Below are 23,261 nucleotides of genomic sequence, written 5' to 3'. Positions count from 1 at the left end.
TGGTCAGTATCATGAACACTGCTCCACAAATGTGTTAACTCTGAGAAGTGAGTCTATCTGTTTTCTTAACACAACGCTGTCAATGTGGAGACCCACCTTCAAATAAGTTATAAGTAAGCATGTAAGGAACCTAGCTAATAAGGATATGTTAACATTAGAATACAGCTGAGTTGTTGAGGTTAGCACGCTGTAACGTTACATAACTGCAAGTCAATATGATTGCTGTGTGCAGAAAAATATCTATGTGGCTGACCTGACGGAGGAACTGGTTACGTCTCCTGCACAAGCCCTGGCCTGGATTCGGAAAGGAGAAAGTAAGATCTGAGGTTATTACTGAACATGAATGATCCCTACACTGTGCACTGCACACTGTGTGTAACAACCAGTGTGTTGTCTTCCTCTGTAGAGAACCGTCACTATGGAAAGACAAAAATGAATCAGCGGAGCAGCCGCTCACACACCATTTTCCGAATGGTAAGCAACACCACAGCATACAGTAGTATGAAGCATTCTGGGGAAACGTGTATTTTTCATGAGTTGGTTTTCCTCAGATCCTGGAAAGCCGCGAAAGGAGCGACCCAGCATCAGGTGAAAATGCTGATGGAGTCATTATTGTGTCTCATTTGGTAAGCACAATCCTTTTGATTATTGGCTTGTTTTCTACTTTCTGTTAACTTTGCTTTCTGTGTTGTTTGTATTATTATTTGTGTTGACACAAGAAAGTTTGCTTCATCTTTTAGAATTTAGTTGATCTAGCTGGATCTGAGAGAGCGAGTCAGACAGGAGCTGAAGGTAAGCTGAAGCTAAGTCCATAGACTGCATGAAATGCATGCTAGGCCTGCTATCATGTTTAAGTTTACTGAGTACATACTACTGCATACAGAGTTTCCAGTAATCCATCTGTTTTGATACCCTAGGCACACGTTTCAAAGAAGGTTGCAATATCAATCGCAGCCTGTTCACACTCGGCCAAGTGATCAAGAAACTGACTGATGAAGGCCAGAAGTAAGTAAACCATGGGCATGCAATACATCCAATAACTGCTGACCAGGTTGTATTCTGTACTACTAGCATATCATTTTCATCAGTCAGTGTTGAAACGAGCTCGGGTCTCACATCTACCGATGTGGCTGCACTTTTGAGAGTTTGTTGAAGTGATGAGCTCTAACAATGTCTCTGGCTCGAGCTAGCATCCTGACTTTGCCGTGTGTGTCCGCCCGCCTCAGTGAAATGCAGAGAGCAGAGCATAGAAGCTGGGTGCTTGTAAATGACACCTAAATGAAAACAAAACAGCAGTAAAGTTTTTGTTTGATTCCTCCCACGTTTACCGCATCGCGGAAATCAGAGGGCCCTTCTCTCAGCCAATTATGTGAGTCTCCAAACTCGTATGGGGTCACGGACAAAATATTTGGCTGTCTAGCTCCATCCTTTAGAGTACATTCATGTTTACATACAGCAAACTGATGAGAGGAAAAAGAAACAAGTTTAAAGGTAGATATTGAAACACCCTCTGTGTAGTTGCTGACATTTGCTAAATATAATTCTGTCTTCAGGGGTTTCACAAACTACAGAGATAGTAAGCTCACCCGCATCCTGCAGAACTCCTTGGGTGGGAATGCTAAAACAGTCATCATCTGCACCATCACTCCTGTCACTGTAGATGAGACCCTCAGCACTCTGCAGGTTGGTTGAAATGTGCAGAGTTCTGTCCTGCACACCGCCTTATACCTCTACTTTCTCATTTGAATATTCAATTGTTAAATTAGTAATACTAAATGGTATGGTATATTTTATACTATTGGTTCCTTTCCCCTGCATATTTATGCAAGATGAAACACTGCAGCTTAGCCGTTAAATGTATGGCTAGAATCTGCTCCAAACATCCAGACTGTGTCTCAATTCGGGTACTTCCTTGAGTATACTAACATGCAGTACACTGCATACACTATGTACTTACTTGAGTGTGTTAATTTTGATAGGGTAGTGTTGTCTCAAATCAAACACTGCTGTTGTGCACTAACCGGAAATGACAATAAAATGAAATTGCAATATTGCGCAATCCGCCAGAAAAGAGACCGCCTGCAGACCTCCAAAATAACAGCCACGCTTTATCACCCAAAATAAATGCTCAGAATCGGGTTTATTGCCAAGTTCAAACTTACAAGTCATTTTCTTTGGTATATTGGTGCATAAATAAGAATTTATAGAAAATAAAAGCAATAGAAAGCAAGTATTGTCTAATCTCTTTTGAAATTATATCGGTATACATTATATACTGATATACCGCCCAGCCCTACTATCCGGGTACTTACAGTGCACTGCATTTTGCCATACTACTTAGTGTGACTGCACTTGTGCACTCAAAATAGGAAGTGTAAATATGGAAGTGAGTGAGTGGAGAAAGTGCAGCTCTATGAGAATTAACATGACCTTTAGAGTGAACATAAGACTGACAAATTAAAGCAGATGATATTTCTTAAAATGTATGTTTATATTAGTTTGCAAGCACTGCAAAGAAAATGAAGAACGACCCCCATGTGACAGAGGTGTCTGATGACGGGGCTCTGCTCAAAAGGTATCGCAATGAAATTGTAGACCTGAAGCGACGACTTCACGAGGCAAGTATTTCTCTTCAGTCATGTTCTGTTTGCCCGATCACTGCAAGTTCCAGTACAGCAGCACTGTCTACCCGCTGACCTGTGAATGACGTCCCTGCAGGTTTCTTCAGTCACACAGACAACAGCCACAGAGAAGGAGGTTCTCTCCCAGCTGCTCCAAGAAAAGGATCAGCTCCAGAGAGAACAAGAGGACCGGATCAGAAACCTGACCCAACTGCTCGTCACCAGCTCAAACTCTGTTTCTTTTCCAAAGGTAAATATGACACCCAATACAGCTGTAGTATGAGTGCAGCTGTCCCTTCATTATTATAGTCATAAAGATTCTTATTCTGTCCTGTTAAGATTCCAAAACGCAGGGTCACATGGGGAGGAAAGATGCACAAACTTGCCCGTCTGTCTGGCTGTGATGGTGCTTCATCTGACCTCAGCTTTGCAGAATCTTTCTCTCGAAAGAGGAAAGCAGATCGCTCCTGTCTGGCGATCCTGGGTGAAGGTAAACAGATGCACATACAATATTTTTGTCATTTGCATTTTGCAAATCATAATTCATCTTATAATTCCCATATGATAATTAGTTTAATGCGAACACTGGATATTTTACCAGATGATGAGGACTTTAACTGGGAGATACCTGATGGGCCATCAGATGAAATGGAGATGAGTCAGAGCTCTGTGACTGTTCGAAGCTTTGAAGAAAGGTGAAATTAAACTCATTTTAATAAAATCTGGGATTGATTTGTGACCATTATATTGGCTACATCTGCTTTTGTGCATGAAAACTAGATGTGTGCACAGTGTGAGGAGTGTTGATGGGTATGTTACTTTTCCCTGTAACTCTGGAGCGGCATTGGTCACATTTCCACTAGTGAGCTAATTTTTCCACTTAGAAGCTGGGCCAAATACCGCATCTCTCCTCCTGGCGTCTCTTATTGCCATTTCCTCATTTTCTAATTCTGTTGCGACTCAAGGAGCAGGATGGGGTTCTTTGTTGTTGTTGTTTTTTTTACGCCTAGAGCCAGACCACCAGCACCCGGTGCATCCTACAAGGCAGCCGACCAGAGTAGTGCTGGCTAAATGCCAGCCTTGTGTAGGGCTCCTCTGTTCATTTAAAGAGTGGTTAAATGATGGTTTGTAGAAAACAGTTGAAAACAAAGCAGTGTACACTGCAGCTGTGAATGACACACAGTGCAGTATAAACAAAAAAGTGTATGAATCTGTCTTAATCTGTAGGTCACCTCAAAGTAAGCCCCTTCATCATCACAGATCCCTAAATGGTGCATTCATGTCTGCAGTTGGTTATGTGTCTTTTCATTGTGTGGCTTAAATTCTGTACTGTTTATTCATATTATATTCTTCAGCTAACTTAAGCTCAAGCCAGAGGCTACTGTAAGTGGAATTAAAACCCTGTACTTGGAGTATTTGTAGGTAGTACACAATATGTTTTATCTTTTTCCAGTCCCAGGGACTTTGTGTCTTCAGAGCGGTTACATGAGCTTTCAGGGAAAGTGTCCAACCTTGAGCTGCAGCTGGAAATGGAGAGTCAACAGAAAGAGGAGGCTATGACAAAGGTAGAAACTTTGGATGGCAGAGTGGCAGAGCTGGAGCTGCAGCTGCAAACAGAAGCTCAGCAGAAGCTGGAGGCCATGGAGAAAATACAGCCAACAGAACAGAGAGCAGCCGAGCTGGAGCTGCAGCTCCAAACAGAAGCTCAGCACAAGCTGGAGGCCATGGAAAAGGTGGAGATGTTGGAGGTCAGAGTGGCAGACCTGGACAGACGGCTGGAAGAACAGAGCTGCACTCAAACTGAAACTGATAAACAGGTGTGCTGTGTTTAATATATCTGCTTACTGAGGATTTCTCCTCTCACTTGGAGGTCAACTGCCATAAAACATGAGAATAGAACATTTGAATACTGTTTGGTTTTGGTCTGGCATGGTAGTGTCTGCTGGTTTGAGTCTAATGTTCATACCTTGTTTTCCAGATGAGAAGAGAGTTTGCAGAGACCATCCAGCTGTGTGAAACTCTTGCTTCAGAGAAGGTAATACTTGATGGATCACCTCTTCTGTAACTTTAACTCAATTCACAACTCGGTATGTTGTTTTTTGCATATGAAAGCATAGCCTGTTAACTTGTTACCGTTTAAAGTGGCAATTATTTTCAGGTTCTGTCTCCCAGATAAAGTAAACCAAACCTTAATCTGGAGTCATTTAGTTGTGGAGAAGCTATCATATTCTACCAGGAAATCTAATCTGTTACTTCCAGACCAGGCTGAATGTATTCCAAACTATGTCTGAGAGAGCCAATTTCTGGTTTTAAGGGCCAAACAAGTGAAACACTGAAAACATCCAGGGATTATTAAATGTTAAGTTATATGGTTGGGATAGTGTTTTTACATTTAGAACCAAATGAGGGTAAGCACTTATTCAAGCTACTAGTGATGAAAGGTAATGTGTTTCAAGTGGAAATGCATACTGTCGTTAAATTGATTGAAATTGTATGTTTATAGGAAATGGTGGCTGCTGAGCGGGACTATCTGAAGCAGGAGCTGGGGATGTTCATAGAGCAGACTAAAAGTCTGGAAAAAGAGAAAGCTACGCTGTCAAAGGAGCTGGAGGAGAAGGGAGAAATGGACGAGTTTAAATCTCTGGAAGAAGAGTTCAGGAAAGAGCACGAGGTAAAGTTATTCCACTCAGTACTTGGATACAAGTACAGCAGAGTCAGATGCATTGGGTTTGGCTTTGTTACTATGTAATATTATTGTAATTTTATTTATGCTGTGTTAATTTTCCTTGTATGGTCTTACAGAACGAGATGCAAAATGAAATCTCTTGCTTGAGGAAGGCCCTTGAATCCTCTGAACTCCAATGCCTGGAGCTTCGGGTAAGATGACTTGAGGAAGATGAGGTTTACAAGGCGTTTGTTTTGTGAGAAACTAAATGAGTCACCAAGAGGCTATGTAGGGGACACTAACCTGCCTGACACACTATCAGTAACTCATGGATCCAAAAACGTTTCAGAGGTGTACAAAAGTGTCCAGCAGGCGTACAATGGCAAAAAAAATGAGGCTTCCCCCTCTCCTTCCATTCACAAAAATAACTGATGGTATCCCTGTTGCTACGGCCCCAACACTATGTGACCCAATTACTGTTAAAAAAAAAATCTTTGTCCTCACTGACTAGAAGTTTAAATTCTTGTTAAAATATTGAAGGTTAGTGAATTTTTAAAATAGACATGTTTATTATTCATGTAATTATAACAGGCCAGACTTTAAGATTGTGGCAGTTTAGTTAAATATTCTTTGTTTTTTGTTTTTTTCCAAGAACAAACTAGAAACTTTGTCTGAGGAGTTGAAGAAGAAAACTGAATTTGCAGAGGATCTTCAGAGTATGGTATGTGTTTTTAATATGGTCTTCTCACTGTAAGAAGCATAAAGGTGCAGCATAAAAACTGTCCATAAAATGACTCTGATGATGCAGATCAGGATTTCCAAAACAGATTGTACAGTATAAGTATAAGTATAATCATTGAATAAAAGAATAACGTCACATTACTACTCTATACAACACTCCATTATACTAAGCTACACCAATCAACTACTTTAAGTGCACATAAACATAAAATAGCATTCTGTACATGATTAGATTAAATATGCTTTGAAAGGTTGAAACTCAGTGTTTGAAGCTTGAACTCCTAATAAAAAAGGTTTTGCCATATTGAAACTAAGTTGACTAGCAACTCTCTCAAAGAACAGTCTAAACTACAAGTGCAAAAGTTTCAAAATAAATTTTTTTTTTAACCAACATTTGCACACTAGTTTTCAAATCACCATTTTCAAGGTTTCAAATTAGAAAACAACAGTGTTCTCTCTTACCCTGAAAATAGAGGGTACAAACACAGGAAATGCTTAAAATTTTTTTTAAATGGTTTGCATTGGAGGTGAACCACTGAAAGTGTGTGAAGTGTAAGTGCTGAAATTGGTTACAGTGATGGAGGCATGTGGCCTCTGTCATTGAGCAGGCTAATTCTGTGATGTTGTCTCCGTGCAGAGTGGTAAGGACTTGGTGCAGGAGGTGGCAAAGCTTCGTCGCTCTCTGGATGATGCTGAGGGGCTCAGCAGAGACACAAAGAAGGACTGGGCTGTCCTGCGCAGTCAGAACATTGCTCTAGAGGAACTGAATGTAAGTGGGAACATACAAACACTTTTTAGTCTGAACATCTACTTGGCAGTTAAAATGTTAGAAGTGGTTTGCCATCTGGCAAGAAATACAGTATTGGGGTTTTTCCTGGCTCAAAATGGGCCTTTGGGGGGTGACTTTGCATGACAGTAAGCGTGATCGATACGTGTACAGTAATGAATGAGTGACCTTATGGCCGAAATCTATGCATTTTCCTATTTCTGATCATTTGATTAACAAAAAATGTCCACAACCTGGAGGAGTAACAAGTATGAATTAGTGTATTAATAAATATGAATGAATATGTTATATTAAATATAAAGCCCGACCGATTTTAACAACAAGACCTTCATGGACTAGAGCAGAAAATATGGATCTGATGCAATGCTACTATACAAGCAATCCCAGTGAGAGAGGTTATAAGCAGAGACTGTGGGATGTATGTATGGATGCTTCAAAACCCATCATCAACACTGACAAAGAAACAACTTCTAGCTCAGTGTTCTAACATCTGCAAACGGCAGCTCCTATCACAACTAGAGATTGACGAAGTACAACAAATATGCTACGGCAAGGGGGAGCCGGGAAGACGGGTCAGCGGGTAGATGTCCTCACAAGGACAGCATAAGGGCGACTGACCTACGATTGAAGATCATAACTAAGTCATAACGACTAAGTACAGCGACCAAGATTGCCAAGGTACAAAGTACCCTCTGAAAGTCTGCTAGAAGATGTGAATGCAGCACTACTATACATTACAATTTTGTTTTTTTTTCTTTTTTTTTTGTTACACGATTTTGCTGACTTTGTGAGATTTTGCTTATTTGTTGAGTTGTCCTTGATTTTTGTGCTTCTACTATGGATAAGTAGGCTACGTAGTTAAATTGTTTCTTTTTTGTCTGTTTTAACTGTGTTTATTGTTGATGTATGATCAGGAGTCCGCAAAGGGTGTTTTTATTTTGAAAATCGACCGGATTCTCTCTGCCATTCTGTATCTGACTTCCTGCCTGGTTCATCTGCTCTGTGCTGCTTGATGCGACTTCTGTCAAAAACAGACTGGCAGTGAATATTGAACATTAGCAAAACTTTAAATTTAATTTAAATTTCCCCAAATCATTCAGCTCTACTTGTCATGATCTTATCTCCAGGTCACTCTGACTGCCAACCATGAGAAGATGGACGCTGAGGTGAAGAGTCTGAGGATTCAACTTGAGACCGAGAAGTCGCGCTACAGAAAGATGCAGAGCGATCTCCAAAAAGAGCTGAATGTTGCATTTGACGAGAACACCAAGCTCACCACTCTGCTCGATGGAAAAGTTCCAAAAAGTAGGTCAGCTAATCAGGTTTTGAGTGCAGACATTTAGTCCGTAAAATCAGTTCTAAGATGTTCTCTTTCTCAAGATCTTATAGACAGTGTGGAACTAGAGAGAACAGTGGCCAACCTGAATAAAGAGCTGACAGCGTCTCGTGAAGCAGAGGGAGCCCTCAGAGCTCAGCTGGAGGAACTGGCTTCATTCCAGACTCTTCCAGATAAGATAGACAGTTTGATGAAGCAGGTGAGTCTTCAAACATCCTATAAGAACAGTGTCCGAGTGAAATGGAGAGCATAATACAGTTATCATGTGATTTTAATTCTGTGTTGTCTCAGGTGTGTGAGTTGACTGAGGAGCTGTGTGCTGTTGAAACTCATAAGGACAGCCTGCTCTCAGCACAAGCTCAATGTCAGGAGGAGGCTCAGCAGCTCAGAGACTCCTTGCAGACCTCCCAAGATGAGATTCTGAAAACCCAAGCAGACCTTAGTGCTGCTGTGCTCAGGGAGAAGGAGCTGAGCCAGCAGTGCGTTGATGTAACACAGCAGCTGGATTCACTTCGCTCAAACTTGGAGCGCTCTGATGTTGAGAAGAGTCAGCTCATGGCTACCATTGAAGAGACGGGCTTGAAAGTAAGTTATGGTATAGAAAATAGGTGCTCTTTGCTCATGATTCAAAGTACACCCTTCATAGATTTAAAATGAATGAATATTTTTATTTTTTGGTAATGTTCTGTCATTAGGAAACTGGTCGGGATTGTTCTTACTTATATTTACTTGCTGATGTTGATGGCTGTAGCTACACTCTCAGCAACTCCCTTAAGCACTTGGTCATGGCGCCATTTATGGCACCCATCTAAATTTTTGCCACCCAAAATGTTCCTGGGGGTCAGTCACTAAGCCAGAGTTCCAATTACATCAATATAAGTGTCTGCCTGGACAAGGTATCAGCAGATAGCCACTATTAAGACTGGAATGGTGGCCAGAAAAACTTGATCGGGACATCCTTAACACAAAGTCACAGTAATGTTTTCATTTTAGCTGGAGGAGAGAGAGCGACAAATGGCAACACTAGAAGAAAAGCTGAATGAGGTGCAGCAGCTGACGAAGGATTTGGAGGAGAAGCTTGCTGACAGTGATGCTTTCAGAACCACAGAGGAGGAGATCAGCAAAGAACTCCAAGAACGAGTATGACATTGATGATCCTGGCTTTTATTAAATTAGATATGACTCACTGGTGACATTGACATTCCTTGACAAGTCAGACGTTTGCTGTATGTCATCTGTTCTCCAGTTATTAGTTATTACGTATGTGCTGGTATTAACTGTAGATCAATTAAGTAGTAATATCATGATTGTAACAAAGTGTTTGTTTTTCTTTTATTGGCATATTTCTAGCTGAATCAGCTGACTGAAGAGCTTCAGCATGTGCAAGCTGAGAAAGACGCTCTCCTTTCTGAGCAGAATGCTGGCGCCCAGAGGTCTGCAGAGGAGATGGAGAATCTGCTGTCGACAGTTACAGCTCTCACTGCAGAGAGAGACCAGCTCAGGACGGACCTGCAGGAAAATGTGGAGATGGTGAATCCCATGTGACTGCTTTGCCAGTCGAGTTTTTAAAATTCATTTATGTCAACTGTGTTGGGCTTCTGCTGTGTTTTTTGTCATACTCTAAAAGGAAAATAATTGTTTTACTAAACAGATGATTGACCATCAGGAGGAGCTAAGGACAGCCCTGGAGAAAAATCGTGTACAGAAGGAGCAGATCAAACAGCTGGAGACTACACAAACATCCAGGAGGGATGTTCCTCCCAGTGAGATGAGTGCACAGCTAGAGGAGCTGCAAACACACGTGAGAGTTTACATAATGAAAACTGTCATAACAAACATGTACTGTTATCCAGGAGCCTGCCATGTTTCTCTGTTCAGAGACTTCATAACTTTATACTCACTACAGACCCACTTCAGGTGGTAACATGAGGCACTGAGGTTTAATACCCAGCCCTAGTTAGCTAGAAGTTAAAATGATCACAATACCAAATGTTGAAATTGTCTGAGGGATTAAATATGTCCTGTGTAATTAAATCCTGATAAGTTTTCACAATTTAACAGACAAGGACTCTAGCTGAGGAGCTGGAGAGTGTGCGAGCAGAGAGAGACAGTCTGCTGTCTGAGAGGACGGCCAACACTCACAGTGAGGAGGTGGAGGAGCTGCTGAGCAGAGTGACGTCTCTCAGTGAGGAGAGAGATCAGCTGCAGGACACCCTGGAGGGACTGAGACAGGAGAAGCAGCAGCTCAGAGCAGAGCTGGAGGACAGGATGGAGATGGTATGTTAACATTGTTTCTTCTAAAGTGTTTTTATATGTCTTGAATCCCAGTCCAGAAAAAGAAAAGAATATGTTCTCTGTTGCAGGTTGCACAAGCCCAAAGTGGGTTCAACCAGCCAGAAAAGCTGACCCCAGAACTGCAAACACAAGATGAGAACATAACCCAACTACAGCAAAAGGTAACTGCAGTGAAGTCAATAGTGTGATGATATTCTATATTTTCCTTATTGTCAACAACCCTCACAGGCAGAGCCAAACCAACAGTGGATATATCTACTAACAAGTCTAATCATAGCCTGATGTCTCTTCTTCCTCGGAGCCACAGAGCTCCACTGTTCACTAGAAACTATTAAACCCAGTGAACATCATTGTTGCACTGGGTGACATGTTCCTTTCACACCACGAACACCCAACACTTTAGTTTGTTCTTTCTCAGGCCCACACACACTGTCCTGCTGCCCCAAACACTCACTAGAGTCTCCAACAAATGCACTATTTCCTCCTGAGAAATGTTTGTATAAAAAACCTAAAACTATAATAAGTGAGCCTTGTTTTTTTGTTTTTTAAATTAAACTATGTGTGCCCTGTTTTAAAATATGTATGTATCCAGTGGGCTTGAGAGCCGCAGACAAAGTAGGGAAGTCAACATTTTTTAGCGATGGACCAACACCTTGCTGTTTTTGGTCTCTTTATAGTATTTGTTGACAGTAAGCAAAAGCTGGATTAGTGTCAGCCATGTCTCAAGCAACTCTGGTGGTTGATACTTGAATTATGTACTGTGGCCATTTTCCACTGCAGATAGAGCAGCTGCAGGCTACTCTGCAGGCCGTCAGTGAGCAGAAGAGCCAGTTGGAAGATGATCTGCAGCGTAATGTGGAGCTGGTGAGTTGAAATAGTTTTTGGTCAAACTGAGATCTGACGTTTTGTGGTTTAAATGTGATCACACTGCCAGGGATGTTGAATAGCTTGTACTCACACATTACTATATATTTTTTCTCTTGTATGGATGAATGGACAATTTGCTACTCTTTCCCTCATTTTCAGGCTACAGAGACTCAAAGCCTTCTACATTCACTTCAACAGCAGCTCCAAGAGCAGAATCAAAGAAACACTGACCTGGAAAGACTAAACCAAGAGAGGCAAGCTCAGCTAGAACAGCAGGTTTGTTTCTTACAACTAGTGTGCGAGATTAAATTGTGACCAGATTTCTCGTCAGGTTAAAAGCTGTCTCCCAATATCGCATTCTATTAAGCCACACAGTAAAGCAAATGTATATCTGATAACATAGACTCTCGGAGCAAATCAACTCCACCCAGCTGATGTGACACCTCTTGCGCGGTGAGTCACAGCCAGTTGTGACAGAGTGGTAACGTAGCTGGTAGAGTCTTGCAATATAAACATCTAAAAACTGAGCAACTGTTCTCTGTTTGGGACTGTGAGCTGCACTTCAGAGGTGCTGAAATTAACGTGTGGATTTGTGTTGAGATTTCTGTGTGATCACTAGTGTTGTCTGTTAGTTTTACATGCAACATGTAGTCCCAAACTGGGTCAGTCAAAACGGTCTGAAGCAGGAAAATACCAGCAGAGCAGTAACATAATGCACGGCAAAGTAAAGGGCAGGTGGACTTCTCATTAATTGATTAAGTTAGTCTCGTAATATTCTGACTTTTTTTCTCAACATGTTTTGAACAGAAAGTTTTGAACATGAGCAGAAAACCTGCTGAAATACAGGAGCTATTAAAGAGGTCATATTATACTTTTTGGCTTTTGCCTTCTCCTTTTATTGAGTTATATACTTTTTTTTTTTTTTATGCATGTAATAGGTTTGCAAAGTGAAAAAGCCCAAAATCCATTGTTTCATTTAAATTCTAAGTGAATTAAAATGAAACAGTTTGTCATTGAGCTGAAAAGTTGCTGCTTGCACATTTAGAGAGGCTACGTCCCCAAAAAAAGAGGGGGAAAGACTAAATCATGCCTGCATGCGTGTTGCCTCAGCAGGGATGATACCACATGAGAAAAGTTGATGTACAGGAGAAACGTATCTGAAAGCAACACAGAATGCCTGGGAGCTGCACTACATTAGATTCCATTATATTTTAAATTGTTTCCCTTTACAAAAAGAGAAATTTTGACCAGAATGCAGAAAATTAAGTGTTTAGTGCTCAAGATTTTCATATAAAAACATTTGAAGTTTTCTTAAAAATGGTGTTAAAGTCTCTCCTCGATCTGGAGAACCCAGTCTTGTGTCTCATCTCATCTTGTGGGTTAAGTGTCTCATCACACCCCTACTTAAAACACCTTTCACTAAAGCTAAATGCATAGTGGCCGTTTCGGAAGTTCTGTAGCCCATTTGATGTTACAAAGTGTTCTTATTTTTAGGTTGCAAAGACTGAGAGTCTTCTTAAGGAGCTCCAAGAGCAGAAGCAAAAGAACTCCGATCATATGAATCTCTGTGAGCAGAAGGAGTCTGACTTGGAGCAACAGGTGAGTTGAAATTTTAATAAAGTGTATTTTGACCACTGATTCTTCATTGTCATTGTTCTGACTCCTAAAAATCTTCCCATTTAAACAGACAAGGACTCTAACCGAGCAGCTTAAGAGTGCACAAGCAGAGAGGGATGCCCTGTTGTTTGAGAAGGAGACCAGCTGTCAGACGTCCACAGAGAAGGTGGAGAAGCTGCTGAGCAGAGTGACGTCTCTCAGTGAGGAGAGAGATCAGCTGCTGGACACACTGGGGGGACTGAGACAGGAGAAGCAGCAGCTCAGAGCAGAGCTGGAGGACAGGATGGAGACGGTAAAAACTTGGACTGGATACTTTAAATTGAGATTCTATCCCAGGCATACTTGCTAAATCTAGCATGTGTAACTGTGTACGCCTGTGTGATCTCAAACTAAAGACTATCATATGTAGTGAAACATAAATAATTTCTCCAATCCACAACAACCGTTCCCACACCAACTGTAGCTAAATGCTAAAGACTGACATGAAAGTTCAGCCATTACATTTGCATCTGAAGTTCTTTCATCCATTTACATGTCATGCTAATGTGCAGTTTACAGTCCAGTAGTGTCATAAAACATTTTTTAGATTTAAGTGAACTGAATCATGGGCAAACTCTTATCAAACAATTCAACATGTGGCTTGACCAGATTTGCAGATATCGATCCTCAGCCACAGCAAAAGGGCCAATTGCAAAGTGCCATTCAACAGAAGATGGCCTTAATGTTAAACCAATAGTCACCAATAATGCTCCCAATCTTCTCAGAAATGAGAGAATCAGATACACACCGTTTATGGTTAATTGACTGCCGTTCTCTTTTTTAAAATCAAACTTTATTCAAGGTGAGAGAGAGATTATTTAAACCTTTAGTACAAACTGAGGTCACATTGTTCTCTCTATTCATATGCAGTATGAGTCACAGCAGCTGCTCAGTTCTGAGCCGTACTCGCTGAAAGAAGAGGAGGAAGCTCAACGACTTCTGCAGGTTAGATCATGTCACTCTTATTCTCATTGTTACACCACAGTTTTTCACAATTGGTCCTTTGTCCCCTAAAAAGACTCTTGAAGCAAGCAAGAAACAACTATGTTTGCATCTCTTTGCTCTGAGCGACATTGCTACTTAACAATTTCCAGTTTATATTGTTGCTCAGGCATTCAGCTGTGTTCTGAAGTGGATAAAGGCCTTGTCAGAAATCAGTAATACTGAAAATATTAAAGTATCCCTCCACGGTGTTGCAGATCCAACAGCTAGAGGAGCATCTGGCGAAAACTAAGGAGGATATGCGGCAGTTGAAGAATGACCTTCAAGAAAATGTAGAACTGGTGAGTTAATTCTTTCTACATTTTGGTTCAGTTACTGCACATTGGCGCTTTAACCAGTGATCAGAGAAAGCATTGACCATCATTTACTTTATGGCCAAAACTGTCCCACCCATATGTGATAGTTGAACATGTGATTCCAAAACCATGAACATTAGGTCAGGGCTCTGTGCAGGCCAGTCAGCGTCTTCCACAGCATTACAGCACTGTTATGGTGCTGGCTTCGTGCTCGGGGACTCTGTCCTGTTAAAACAGGAAAGAACCAAACAAACGGTCGTATAAACACATCAGCGGCCCTGGCACATACATTTGTCTGTATAGTGTAAGATACAATATCATACAATACAATCTTTCAGTTCTTTTTTTCTTGGATCACTAGTAAAGTGTCTAAACATAATGAGCAGGGCTGTATGTACTGATCATTTTCATGAATGATTAATCTGCCAACGACTCAATTATCAAAATAGTTGCTGATTAGTTTTCTTTCTTTTGACATAATAATAGACTAACCCTTGCAGTTGTAGTAATGAGACAGCCCCAGACGTCCCTGGTTGTTGACAGTAGATTGTTGGACTTGTTGTAAACTCCTTTTTAGTGACTCTTCAACTGATCTTCACTTGTACACTCATGTGGTGGTAAAATCTTTCAGATGATCAATAATCAGGAGGAGCTGAGGGTGTCTCAGGAGAAGATCAGAGTTCTACAAGATGAGATCAGCATGCTGAGGAGTCAGAAGGCAGAGCTGGAGGGCAGAGCAACCAATGGGAGTGATGCAAAGAGCACCCTGCAGTTACAAGAGCTCCAAAAACAGGCAGGACTACATTTTTATACATAAAGAATACACAAAATGAGCCGGCTGTCTAATGCTGGCTATCGCTTATTAACAGGGCTGAACGATGAATTGTTTTCAAATTGAAATTGCGTTTTGAAAGAACACGATTAGCTAATCGTGAAGATCGCGATTAAAATGTAGGTTGATTATACAGTGCATCTGACCCGTTTTAAACAGTCATGCAGTTACAGATTCATTCTGTTGTCATCCTTGTGTGACAGATCTACTCGCCAATCACAAGTGCCATACGCCTCCTGTTATGGTCCTATTTACCAATCAGAGTGGGCACAGGGCATGTACATTTTACAACAACAAACGAAACTAGAGGAAGACATGGGGAATTTGCATTTTATGTGCCTTTTTATAAACAAATGTTTTGATAATAATTTTTCATAGTTGCTCTGTAGTTTTATTTACAGACTGAGCAGATTTGTGCTGTTTTCTAACAGTTTGGATTTGCAGCAAATGGTAAACTTTTTCACAGGCATTTTGTATTAATAGACAGATATCGTAATGTATCACTTTAGGACTGTCAAGCGAAATATTGATTATCACAGATTTGCTGTTTCGTGATATTGTCGTGTATCGTGAGGTACCCTGCTATTCCCACCCCTATTTTTAACTGTGTTTATTGTTGATGAGTCTGCACAGGGCGTTTTTATTTTGAAAATTGACCGAATTCTCTCTGCCTTCTGTGTTTGACTTCCTGCCCAGTTCATCCTCTCTGTGGTGCTTGACACGGCTTCCATCAAAAATAGACTGGCAGTGATTATTGAACTTTAGCTAAACTTTTTTTTTTAAACTTTTTTTTTTTTTTTTTTTTTTCCCCCCCCAATTCGTTCAGCCCTACTTCTTAAATAGATCAACAGATTTTAGACAATTTTTTTAAATTATTTTGAATTTTTTGAAAACATTGTTAAGCAGGCTCATTCAAATACAGATATTATATTCACATCAGTCCCAATATCTGACATTACAATGAGGCGTCCATTTGTTCCTGACAGAATCAGGGGCTGACAGAGGAGCTGGAGAGTGTGCGAGCAGAGAGAGACAGTCTGCTGTCTGAGAGGACGGCCAACACTCAAACTCACAGTGAGGAGGTGGAGGAGCTGCTGAGCAGAGTGACGTCTCTCAGTGAGGAGAGAGATCAGCTGCAGGACACACTGGAGGGACTGAGACAGGAGAAGCAGCAGCTCAGAGCAGAGCTGGAGGACAGGATGGAGACTCTTCAGACAGAGGTTAGTGTCAGATAGATTTCCTTTCATTAAATAGTATCCTTTGTCGGGTTACGCCATTTTTTTTTTTGTACACATGATAGCAGTTGTAATAGGATATTTGCATTATAAGCAGTGTAGGTAGGTAGGTTTATTGTCACAATATAACAAGTTGTAGAGTGAAATTGAGTTTGTACCTCCCTTCTGCTACATAGGAGATAATATACATTAATAAAGAATCAATCGTGAAAAATGGTAAACAGAAAAACTATCATCAGTGGAGCAGTGCTGAGGATGAATTAGAGTTTAAGAGTCTGACAGCTTGGGGGGGAAAAGCTGCTCTGCAGTCTGGTGGTGTGGCAGCAGAAACTTCTATATCTCTTCCCAGAAGGCAGCAGGGTGAACAGGCTGTGGCTGGGTGGGGACTGTTCTTTAGTATCCTTTGGGTTCTGCAGATACCTCACCGATATCACTGATTCTCAGGAGATGGTACCAATGATCTGAGCAGTTTTAATCACCCGCTGCAGAGCCCTCCGGTCCTGGGCCGTGCACATCCCATGTTAGTGACGTTTAAAGCCCCAGCTGGAGTTAAGAGATATTTGTATGATCTTTTTAACTGCTCTCTGCCTCACAGTTGGGGATTCTAACTGAGAAACTGGAGATTGTTGAAGCAGAGAGAGGCAGTCTGCTGTCTGAGAGGACGGCCAACACTCACAGTGAGGAGGTGGAGGAGCTGCTGAGCAGAGTGACGTCTCTCAGTGAGGAGAGAGATCAGCTGCAGGACACACTGGAGGGACTGAGACAGGAGAAGCAGCAGCTCAGAGCAGAGCTGGAGGACAGGATGGAGACACTTCAGATGGAGGTTTGTGACAGCACGCACTGCCCCTCTTCCATCTTTCTTCTATTTCTGTTACAGGTCAGTGTTTCCCCTACCATTGTTTTAGGAGAGCAGCCTGTGCCGCTAAAACCCTGCGCCCCCTGAAAGAATTACAAAATATATAATTAGGTTTTATATAAAAAAATAAAACCCTGGACGTGCGAAATAATAAAGCTGTTTTCACAAATGGGCAATTCGCTTCTTGCTTGTCGCCTGAAAAGTTCAATTAATTTGAACTTGTGTTGCACATCATTGTTCTGGTGTTTACCGGCGCTGCTCCTTCCCTCTCTGTGTTTCAGTAGGGGCGGGGCTCCTCGGTCTAGTCACAGACACGGCATCATATCAAAGACGCCGCGCTATCAAGAGCTCACCCCAACAAAAGTGCAGCCACATTGGCAGATGCAAGACAAAAACTCATTGCAGACTTCATGACTGTGTGGTCGGAGTTAGATATTCCATTAGAAAAAAAAATCAAAGTTACGTCTGGTCAAGCTTTGCAAATAAGGAGGCGCACTGCCCACGTGAGAGTAGCCTCCGTCAGACCTACTTCTTACCGTGTGTTCAGCAGCATATGGAGGCTGTCAAGTAATAACCTATTTAATAGGGAACAATTCACAATACATGTACTGCAACAATGTATAAATTGCAAACTGTTCCCTATTAAATGGTAGACTGTTATAGTATTTTGATATCCTACTGTTGTAATACATTCATTGTAAATTGTCCCCATAAATAATTGCACAGACATTTGGATATTTATATATGCATATTTGCATGATGCATCAAATTCATTTATTGATTCAATTTGTCATATTTTCATATTGAAATTTCAATCCTGCACCACATGACTACAGTCTTTCTTATGACAATCTGCTTAAATTGTAAAACACAGAATTCTAAAAAATTTAAACGGCAAACACAGAATTTAAAAAAACAAAACAAAAAAAAACTGAAATCCATTAAAATTTTTGCGAGATTCATAGTGCCCTATCCCAGGTCTGGTCATCCAGTATGTGAATGTAGCATCACTGTAGCAAGCTCCATCAGGAGGTGGTTACTTTAGCAGTAGAAATGTGAAAGAAGAACAGAGAACGTCTATGACAACACCACAGATCTGTAACAAGCCCACTCGGCAACACTTCTACCACCCCCCCTGGTAGAAATCCTAGGGGAAACATTGCAGGTTGTTATGTAGTTGGGTAATTTTGAGACTAGACTAGGTTTGTTAAAATTTATAGCCTACCATACTGTGTTCCTGCTTAGCTCGGAGTACAGTGACACAGCTACAGCAGGAAGAGTTTTAGCATACCATTTATGTACAATAATTGAGTTTTCTTTAAGAACAAAATCATTAAGCAATCGTCCTGCATCCGTAGATATACATTTGGGCTCCAAGCAGTGATAGTGCATTGTGATTAGCCCATCAGTAAGATACGTTTTGCCCCTCTGTTCAAATACACTGATTTCCTGTTTTGCTTAAATTGGTTTCCATGTGCCGTAGAAATCTTCTCTATGTTTTTGCAAGTAACGTGCAGTCAACACACAACACTCTAGCCTTCTGATATTTGGTAATAGCAACGTTACATTTTGCAAGTGAGAAGGCTGATCGAGATGCGTCTTTAATGACTGAATAGGTCTCTATTCTGTACCATGAAAGCCCAAAGCATTATTATTCTACAGAACTGTGAAAGATGAAAGCAATGTGGGGGAAGTGAATGATGTACAGTAAGAAATAACTGGGCAGCGGTGTGTGGTGAATTCATCTGAGCAGCTGATCTGCAGTAAACAAAGCATATCATGTATCTAGTGACAGAGTAGCTTACGAGCCGTTACTGTAACACACCAGGACAAACTGACACTGTTTTATACAAAGAAAGGAATAACATCATGTGTTACATTTGCTGAATTTACAAGAGAGGACAAATAATTAAGAATCTGTCTTAGACGGAGTGTCACAGACTCTCTCAACTATTCACAAAACTTATTTTTTTTATTTTTTTTCTAATTTATTTTTTAAGGGGGTGGGTGGGGGATTTGCCACTACCTCAAATTAACATTTACATTAACATTTTGTTTTAAGGCTTCTAAAACACAAGAGCTTCTGGAGTCAGTCCAAGAAAAGCTGTGTAAACAGAAGCAGATGAACTCTGATCTGGAGGGACGGCATCAGGAGAAGCAACGCACTTTAGATCAACAGGTTAGTGTCTCACACCTTACTTGTTATAAATGGCAACAACTTGCTTTTATGAAACACTTCAGAGCAGGATGATCATTCCAATTGTACCCCTCTCTACAGCTGATAACTCTAGCTGAGGAGCTGGAGAGTGTGCGAGCAGAGAGAGACAGTCTGCTGTCTGAGAGGACGGCCAACACTCAAACTCACAGTGAGGAGGTGGAGAAGCTGCTGAGCAGAGTGACGTCTCTCAGTGAGGAGAGAGATCAGCTGCAGGACACACTGGAGGGACTGAGGCAGGAGGAGCAGCAGCTCAGAGCAGAGCTGGAGGACAGGATGGAGACGGTAAATTTGTTGCAAGTTTCATTGGTAATCCAAGGACCGTAACTTAGGCCTCAAAGCAGACTGCGTTAAAGCATTTCTGTTGTCAGTTAATTTATAAAAAATGACACGTTGTGGGTTTAGGTGGGGTAGGTACCATACTATTACTTGGCTAGGTGCAGTTATCATTTGGAATCTCCACTGGTTGCCTGGCAAACTGGCGATGGTAAACGGACTGTATTTACATACAGTATCTCACTCATAGCTCATACACTCATAGTATCTCAAGATGATCGCTAACAAGGCCTCCTTTCACACATTAAAAAAACATCCAGTGGTGTTTTGGTCTCAGAAATTGTCCCCATGCCTCTCTTAACATTTCTGTCAACTGTGATGCCGGTTCTGATGATGTGTTGCTGTCTCTGTTGCTGTTGTCAGGTGGACCAGCTTGAGAAGGAGCTTCAAATTTGCAGGGCGAGACAAGCTCTCGCTGAAGCTGAAGCTGACTCCTCACAGCAGGTTAGCCAACAGTTCTACTAGTCATCACTTGTTTTCCTGGTCTTTTTGTTTCAGTTATTTATGATCTTCATATAATCAGAAATCAGAATTTGGGAAGTCTTACCAAGTTCAGTAAATACTGAACTAACTTCTGAAGAGTTAGCCTGTGCTGGGACCTGTTGTGAAAAGTAATTATATTATAGAAGAGATTTGGTATACTGAGGCAGCTAGGAAAAACAGAAATTATATTGTGTAGTTCTCTTGTTGCAAGTGAGGACCAGCCTACTTTTTCCTATAGTACACACTGAGGACGATATTTATCTCCTGAGATGTAACACAGGACACAGTGGGAAATGGTATGAAGTTGGAGCGAGCAGCATGAGAATAAAGGATCTGAAGGGCACTGTGCACAGTATTGTAGGCACGTGGGTGTGTAAAGATGGTTATTGTAAGTGAGGTTTTATATTTCTCTCTGTTCAGTTGCTCAGTGAAACAAACACAACGGTCTCAGCACTCAGAGAGCAGCTGAGCAGTTTGGATCACAGCACCAGTGGAGTGAAAGACACTGTGTCATCACGGCTGCAGGACTCTGCTGAGAAGCTTCAGGTGATGTCTCCAGGTCATTTTTATTAACCAGCAGCTGATGGGAAAGACAATCTAACATGAGAGTTCAATATAACTCTGAAACCATTGAACTCGTATCATTGCAGGAGTCCTTCAGAAAATTCCAGCAGTTTGAAGACACTTGTTCCAAGTATCGCTGCACACTCCTGGACAAGGTCCGTACAGTGCGGCCTCCCATGAAGCACTCTTATCTGCCCATTCTACCGAAACCCACCTTGAAAGTCTACAACGCTGTCTCTTACCTGGGACAGCAGACTGTTAATAATCTGGAAAGCATTGTGGTAAATATCAATATTTCTTCCATTTGAAATTTCCTGAAGCTCTTACCCTTTTGACCAGACGATAACCTGAAAACTCCTGCTGTCCCTCTCCAGGAGCACCTACAGATGCGAGCACGGAGCTACAAGATTCTCTTTGAGAAGTTGGTGAAAAAAGATTTGGCTGTTTTTGAGGAGAGGCGTCTGCAGGACGTGCTGCTGTGCAGAGTGCAGGCACCCAGCTACTCTGTCAAAGACGAGGACTTCCACGCGCTGTGGGAACCCAGACTGACTGAGCTGCTGGACAAGAGGCAGCTCTACCTGCAGGTGAGCCCTGCTGCTCTGCCTTTTCAAAAGGTGGTCTTCAGTTCACTCATCCGGATGGCTTTTCAACTATTGTGAAATTAAATGGTCTGTATAAACCCACTAAAGTTGTTTCTCCAGCCTGTGATTGTGCTTCCCTCCTCCTGTATATTTTCATTTTTCAAACATTCCTGTATTGAAGCCTTGTGATGACACTTGCTTTTGTAGCAAATGGCCATCATTTTGGAGAAGCTGTGGGCCAGCATGACGTCTTGCCCCAGTGAGCTGTCAGCTGAGGTCAGAGACAAGGAGAGGTTCACGGAGCAGATGCAGGCCGTGTTCGCCAACCAGCCAACCAGCTTCAGCGAGCTGCACCGCATCCTGAGCTGTGAGCAGGACCACAGATCTACAGTGGCTCACAGCAGGGCTATGACCCTGCAGGTAAGTAAACATGTTTACTATATCACTTAACTTTAAACCAAACCCTAAACCAGAGACACAAGAGCTGTCTGTTTACTACAATTTCACCTGCCACCCAATTGGAATCAAGAATTCTTGGTGACAATGATATCATATTCATTAAGTCATAGTTTTTAGAAGCAGATAGAAAGAAGGAGTGGAAAACTTGAACAGAATTCATTGACACCTGCAGCCTGATTGTCCTCATGGACTGGTATGACTGCTGTTTTCCCCAGTGAATGTATCGCAGTGTTATTGCTTGTCTTTCTAATGTCATTTTATCTACCTGACTCCTGCAGGCCATCTTTGATGAACAGAATGGTCTGTGTAAAGAGGTGATGCTGCTGGACAGTCAGGCTTATTCTCAGCTCAGCTCAGAGAGAAGCAAGAGTTCCACTCTGCTGCAGGCGCTGGAGGGAGCTCCTCTGAAGACAGAACTCTCTCTGCTGAAAGACAACCAGCAACTTGTTCTTCAGCTACAGCAAACTGAAGACAAAGTCAAAGTATGTCCGCCATAAGTCTTTTATATGTGCTCGTGACTGATGTCATCACATAGGGTAGTAACACACGGGGCAGCTGTGGCTCAGGGGGTAGAGTGGGTTGCCCATTAATCGGAAGAGCAGCGGTTCAATCCCCGGCTCCTCCAGGCTGCGTGTCGAAGTGTCCTTGGGCAAGATGCTGATCCCCAAATTGCCCCTGGCGGCTGTTCCACCAGTGTATGAATATGTGTCTGTTTGTTAGTTTCTGTTTGAGCACTTAGGCTCAGTGAATGAATGAAATGAGTTTTTTATTAATCACATTTTGGAAAGTGCATTTTTTCTGTTGGTGATAGGCCAATACATATTTTAAACTCAATGGATTACAAAAATTAGCAGTTAATATTTTTCTTATTGTCAACAGAAACATTTTAGAGGAGACACGCCACTCGGTCACCTCCTCAGTACAACTCTATGGGAAAAGCCTGTAACAGCAAAGATGGCGGTTATCCCGCCCCTCCCGCTAGAAAGCCAATCATCTGCTTTTAACAGCCAAAGCGGGAATCATATTTCAGCCAGTCGTGTGGTTCCACTCACGTAAGGGTCCGTTATTCTTCTAGTGTGTATGCGTGGAAGTGTTAACACATGCGTAGTAGAAGTATAACCGAGAAAAACGCTTTTGAAACCAATATTTTGGGGCAAAGTTGTCAGACTTTTTCAGCGATTTTTATCAGATTTTATTGCCGATTCCACTCATGTAGTTTTTATGTCCCGGTGACCAGCAGAAGTGCAGTTCTAGCGCTCTACCCATTCATTCAGATAGGAGCCTGGTCTTCTTCGTCCGAAGTACATGCCCGCAGCAGTTGCCAAGATGGCAGCCGAGTGGCATGACTTGCCTAGAAGGACTTTGGCTCTGTGGGATGGGATTGGTTGACAACAAACAAACAGTGAATGGATCTGCTAACAAGTCCTGTATGTG

The 23,261-nt window shown here is 41.8% G+C and overlaps 1 protein-coding gene across 5 annotated transcripts in view; it reads left to right on the top strand.

The window, feature by feature from the left end:
- The window catches only part of cenpe (centromere protein E), a 30,738-nt gene that overhangs the window by 2,700 nt on the left and 4,777 nt on the right, over positions 1-23,261 (top strand). For 2 of the 5 annotated variants that reach the window (XM_038726459.1, XM_038726458.1), the window contains exons 6-46: positions 233-314; positions 407-474; positions 552-626; positions 741-792; positions 918-1,005; positions 1,554-1,683; positions 2,499-2,618; positions 2,719-2,871; positions 2,961-3,111; positions 3,223-3,316; positions 4,075-4,438; positions 4,600-4,656; positions 5,125-5,292; positions 5,424-5,498; positions 5,939-6,007; positions 6,665-6,796; positions 7,942-8,119; positions 8,195-8,349; positions 8,442-8,735; positions 9,144-9,290; positions 9,501-9,680; positions 9,802-9,951; positions 10,212-10,427; positions 10,514-10,606; positions 11,226-11,309; positions 11,472-11,588; positions 12,807-12,911; positions 13,000-13,221; positions 13,839-13,913; positions 14,168-14,251; positions 14,898-15,059; positions 16,085-16,318; positions 16,929-17,156; positions 19,252-19,368; positions 19,468-19,689; positions 20,104-20,184; positions 20,644-20,769; positions 20,874-21,068; positions 21,162-21,371; positions 21,576-21,788; positions 22,106-22,309. In XM_038726459.1, the coding sequence (XP_038582387.1) occupies positions 233-314; positions 407-474; positions 552-626; positions 741-792; positions 918-1,005; positions 1,554-1,683; positions 2,499-2,618; positions 2,719-2,871; positions 2,961-3,111; positions 3,223-3,316; positions 4,075-4,438; positions 4,600-4,656; positions 5,125-5,292; positions 5,424-5,498; positions 5,939-6,007; positions 6,665-6,796; positions 7,942-8,119; positions 8,195-8,349; positions 8,442-8,735; positions 9,144-9,290; positions 9,501-9,680; positions 9,802-9,951; positions 10,212-10,427; positions 10,514-10,606; positions 11,226-11,309; positions 11,472-11,588; positions 12,807-12,911; positions 13,000-13,221; positions 13,839-13,913; positions 14,168-14,251; positions 14,898-15,059; positions 16,085-16,318; positions 16,929-17,156; positions 19,252-19,368; positions 19,468-19,689; positions 20,104-20,184; positions 20,644-20,769; positions 20,874-21,068; positions 21,162-21,371; positions 21,576-21,788; positions 22,106-22,309 (5,970 nt within the window). The remainder of the gene's footprint in view (positions 1-232; positions 315-406; positions 475-551; positions 627-740; positions 793-917; positions 1,006-1,553; positions 1,684-2,498; positions 2,619-2,718; positions 2,872-2,960; positions 3,112-3,222; positions 3,317-4,074; positions 4,439-4,599; positions 4,657-5,124; positions 5,293-5,423; positions 5,499-5,938; positions 6,008-6,664; positions 6,797-7,941; positions 8,120-8,194; positions 8,350-8,441; positions 8,736-9,143; positions 9,291-9,500; positions 9,681-9,801; positions 9,952-10,211; positions 10,428-10,513; positions 10,607-11,225; positions 11,310-11,471; positions 11,589-12,806; positions 12,912-12,999; positions 13,222-13,838; positions 13,914-14,167; positions 14,252-14,897; positions 15,060-16,084; positions 16,319-16,928; positions 17,157-19,251; positions 19,369-19,467; positions 19,690-20,103; positions 20,185-20,643; positions 20,770-20,873; positions 21,069-21,161; positions 21,372-21,575; positions 21,789-22,105; positions 22,310-23,261) is intronic. The other 3 variants (XM_038726460.1, XM_038726461.1, XM_038726462.1) reach the window with 3 other exon arrangements.

This window comes from Micropterus salmoides, unplaced genomic scaffold, assembly GCF_014851395.1.
Source record: "Micropterus salmoides isolate LMB-PRFRI ecotype aquatic unplaced genomic scaffold, ASM1485139v1 Ms_hic_scaffold_18, whole genome shotgun sequence".
NCBI classification, from domain to species: domain Eukaryota; kingdom Metazoa; phylum Chordata; class Actinopteri; order Centrarchiformes; family Centrarchidae; genus Micropterus; species Micropterus salmoides.
This window is presented reverse-complemented; position numbering and strand designations above follow the sequence as displayed.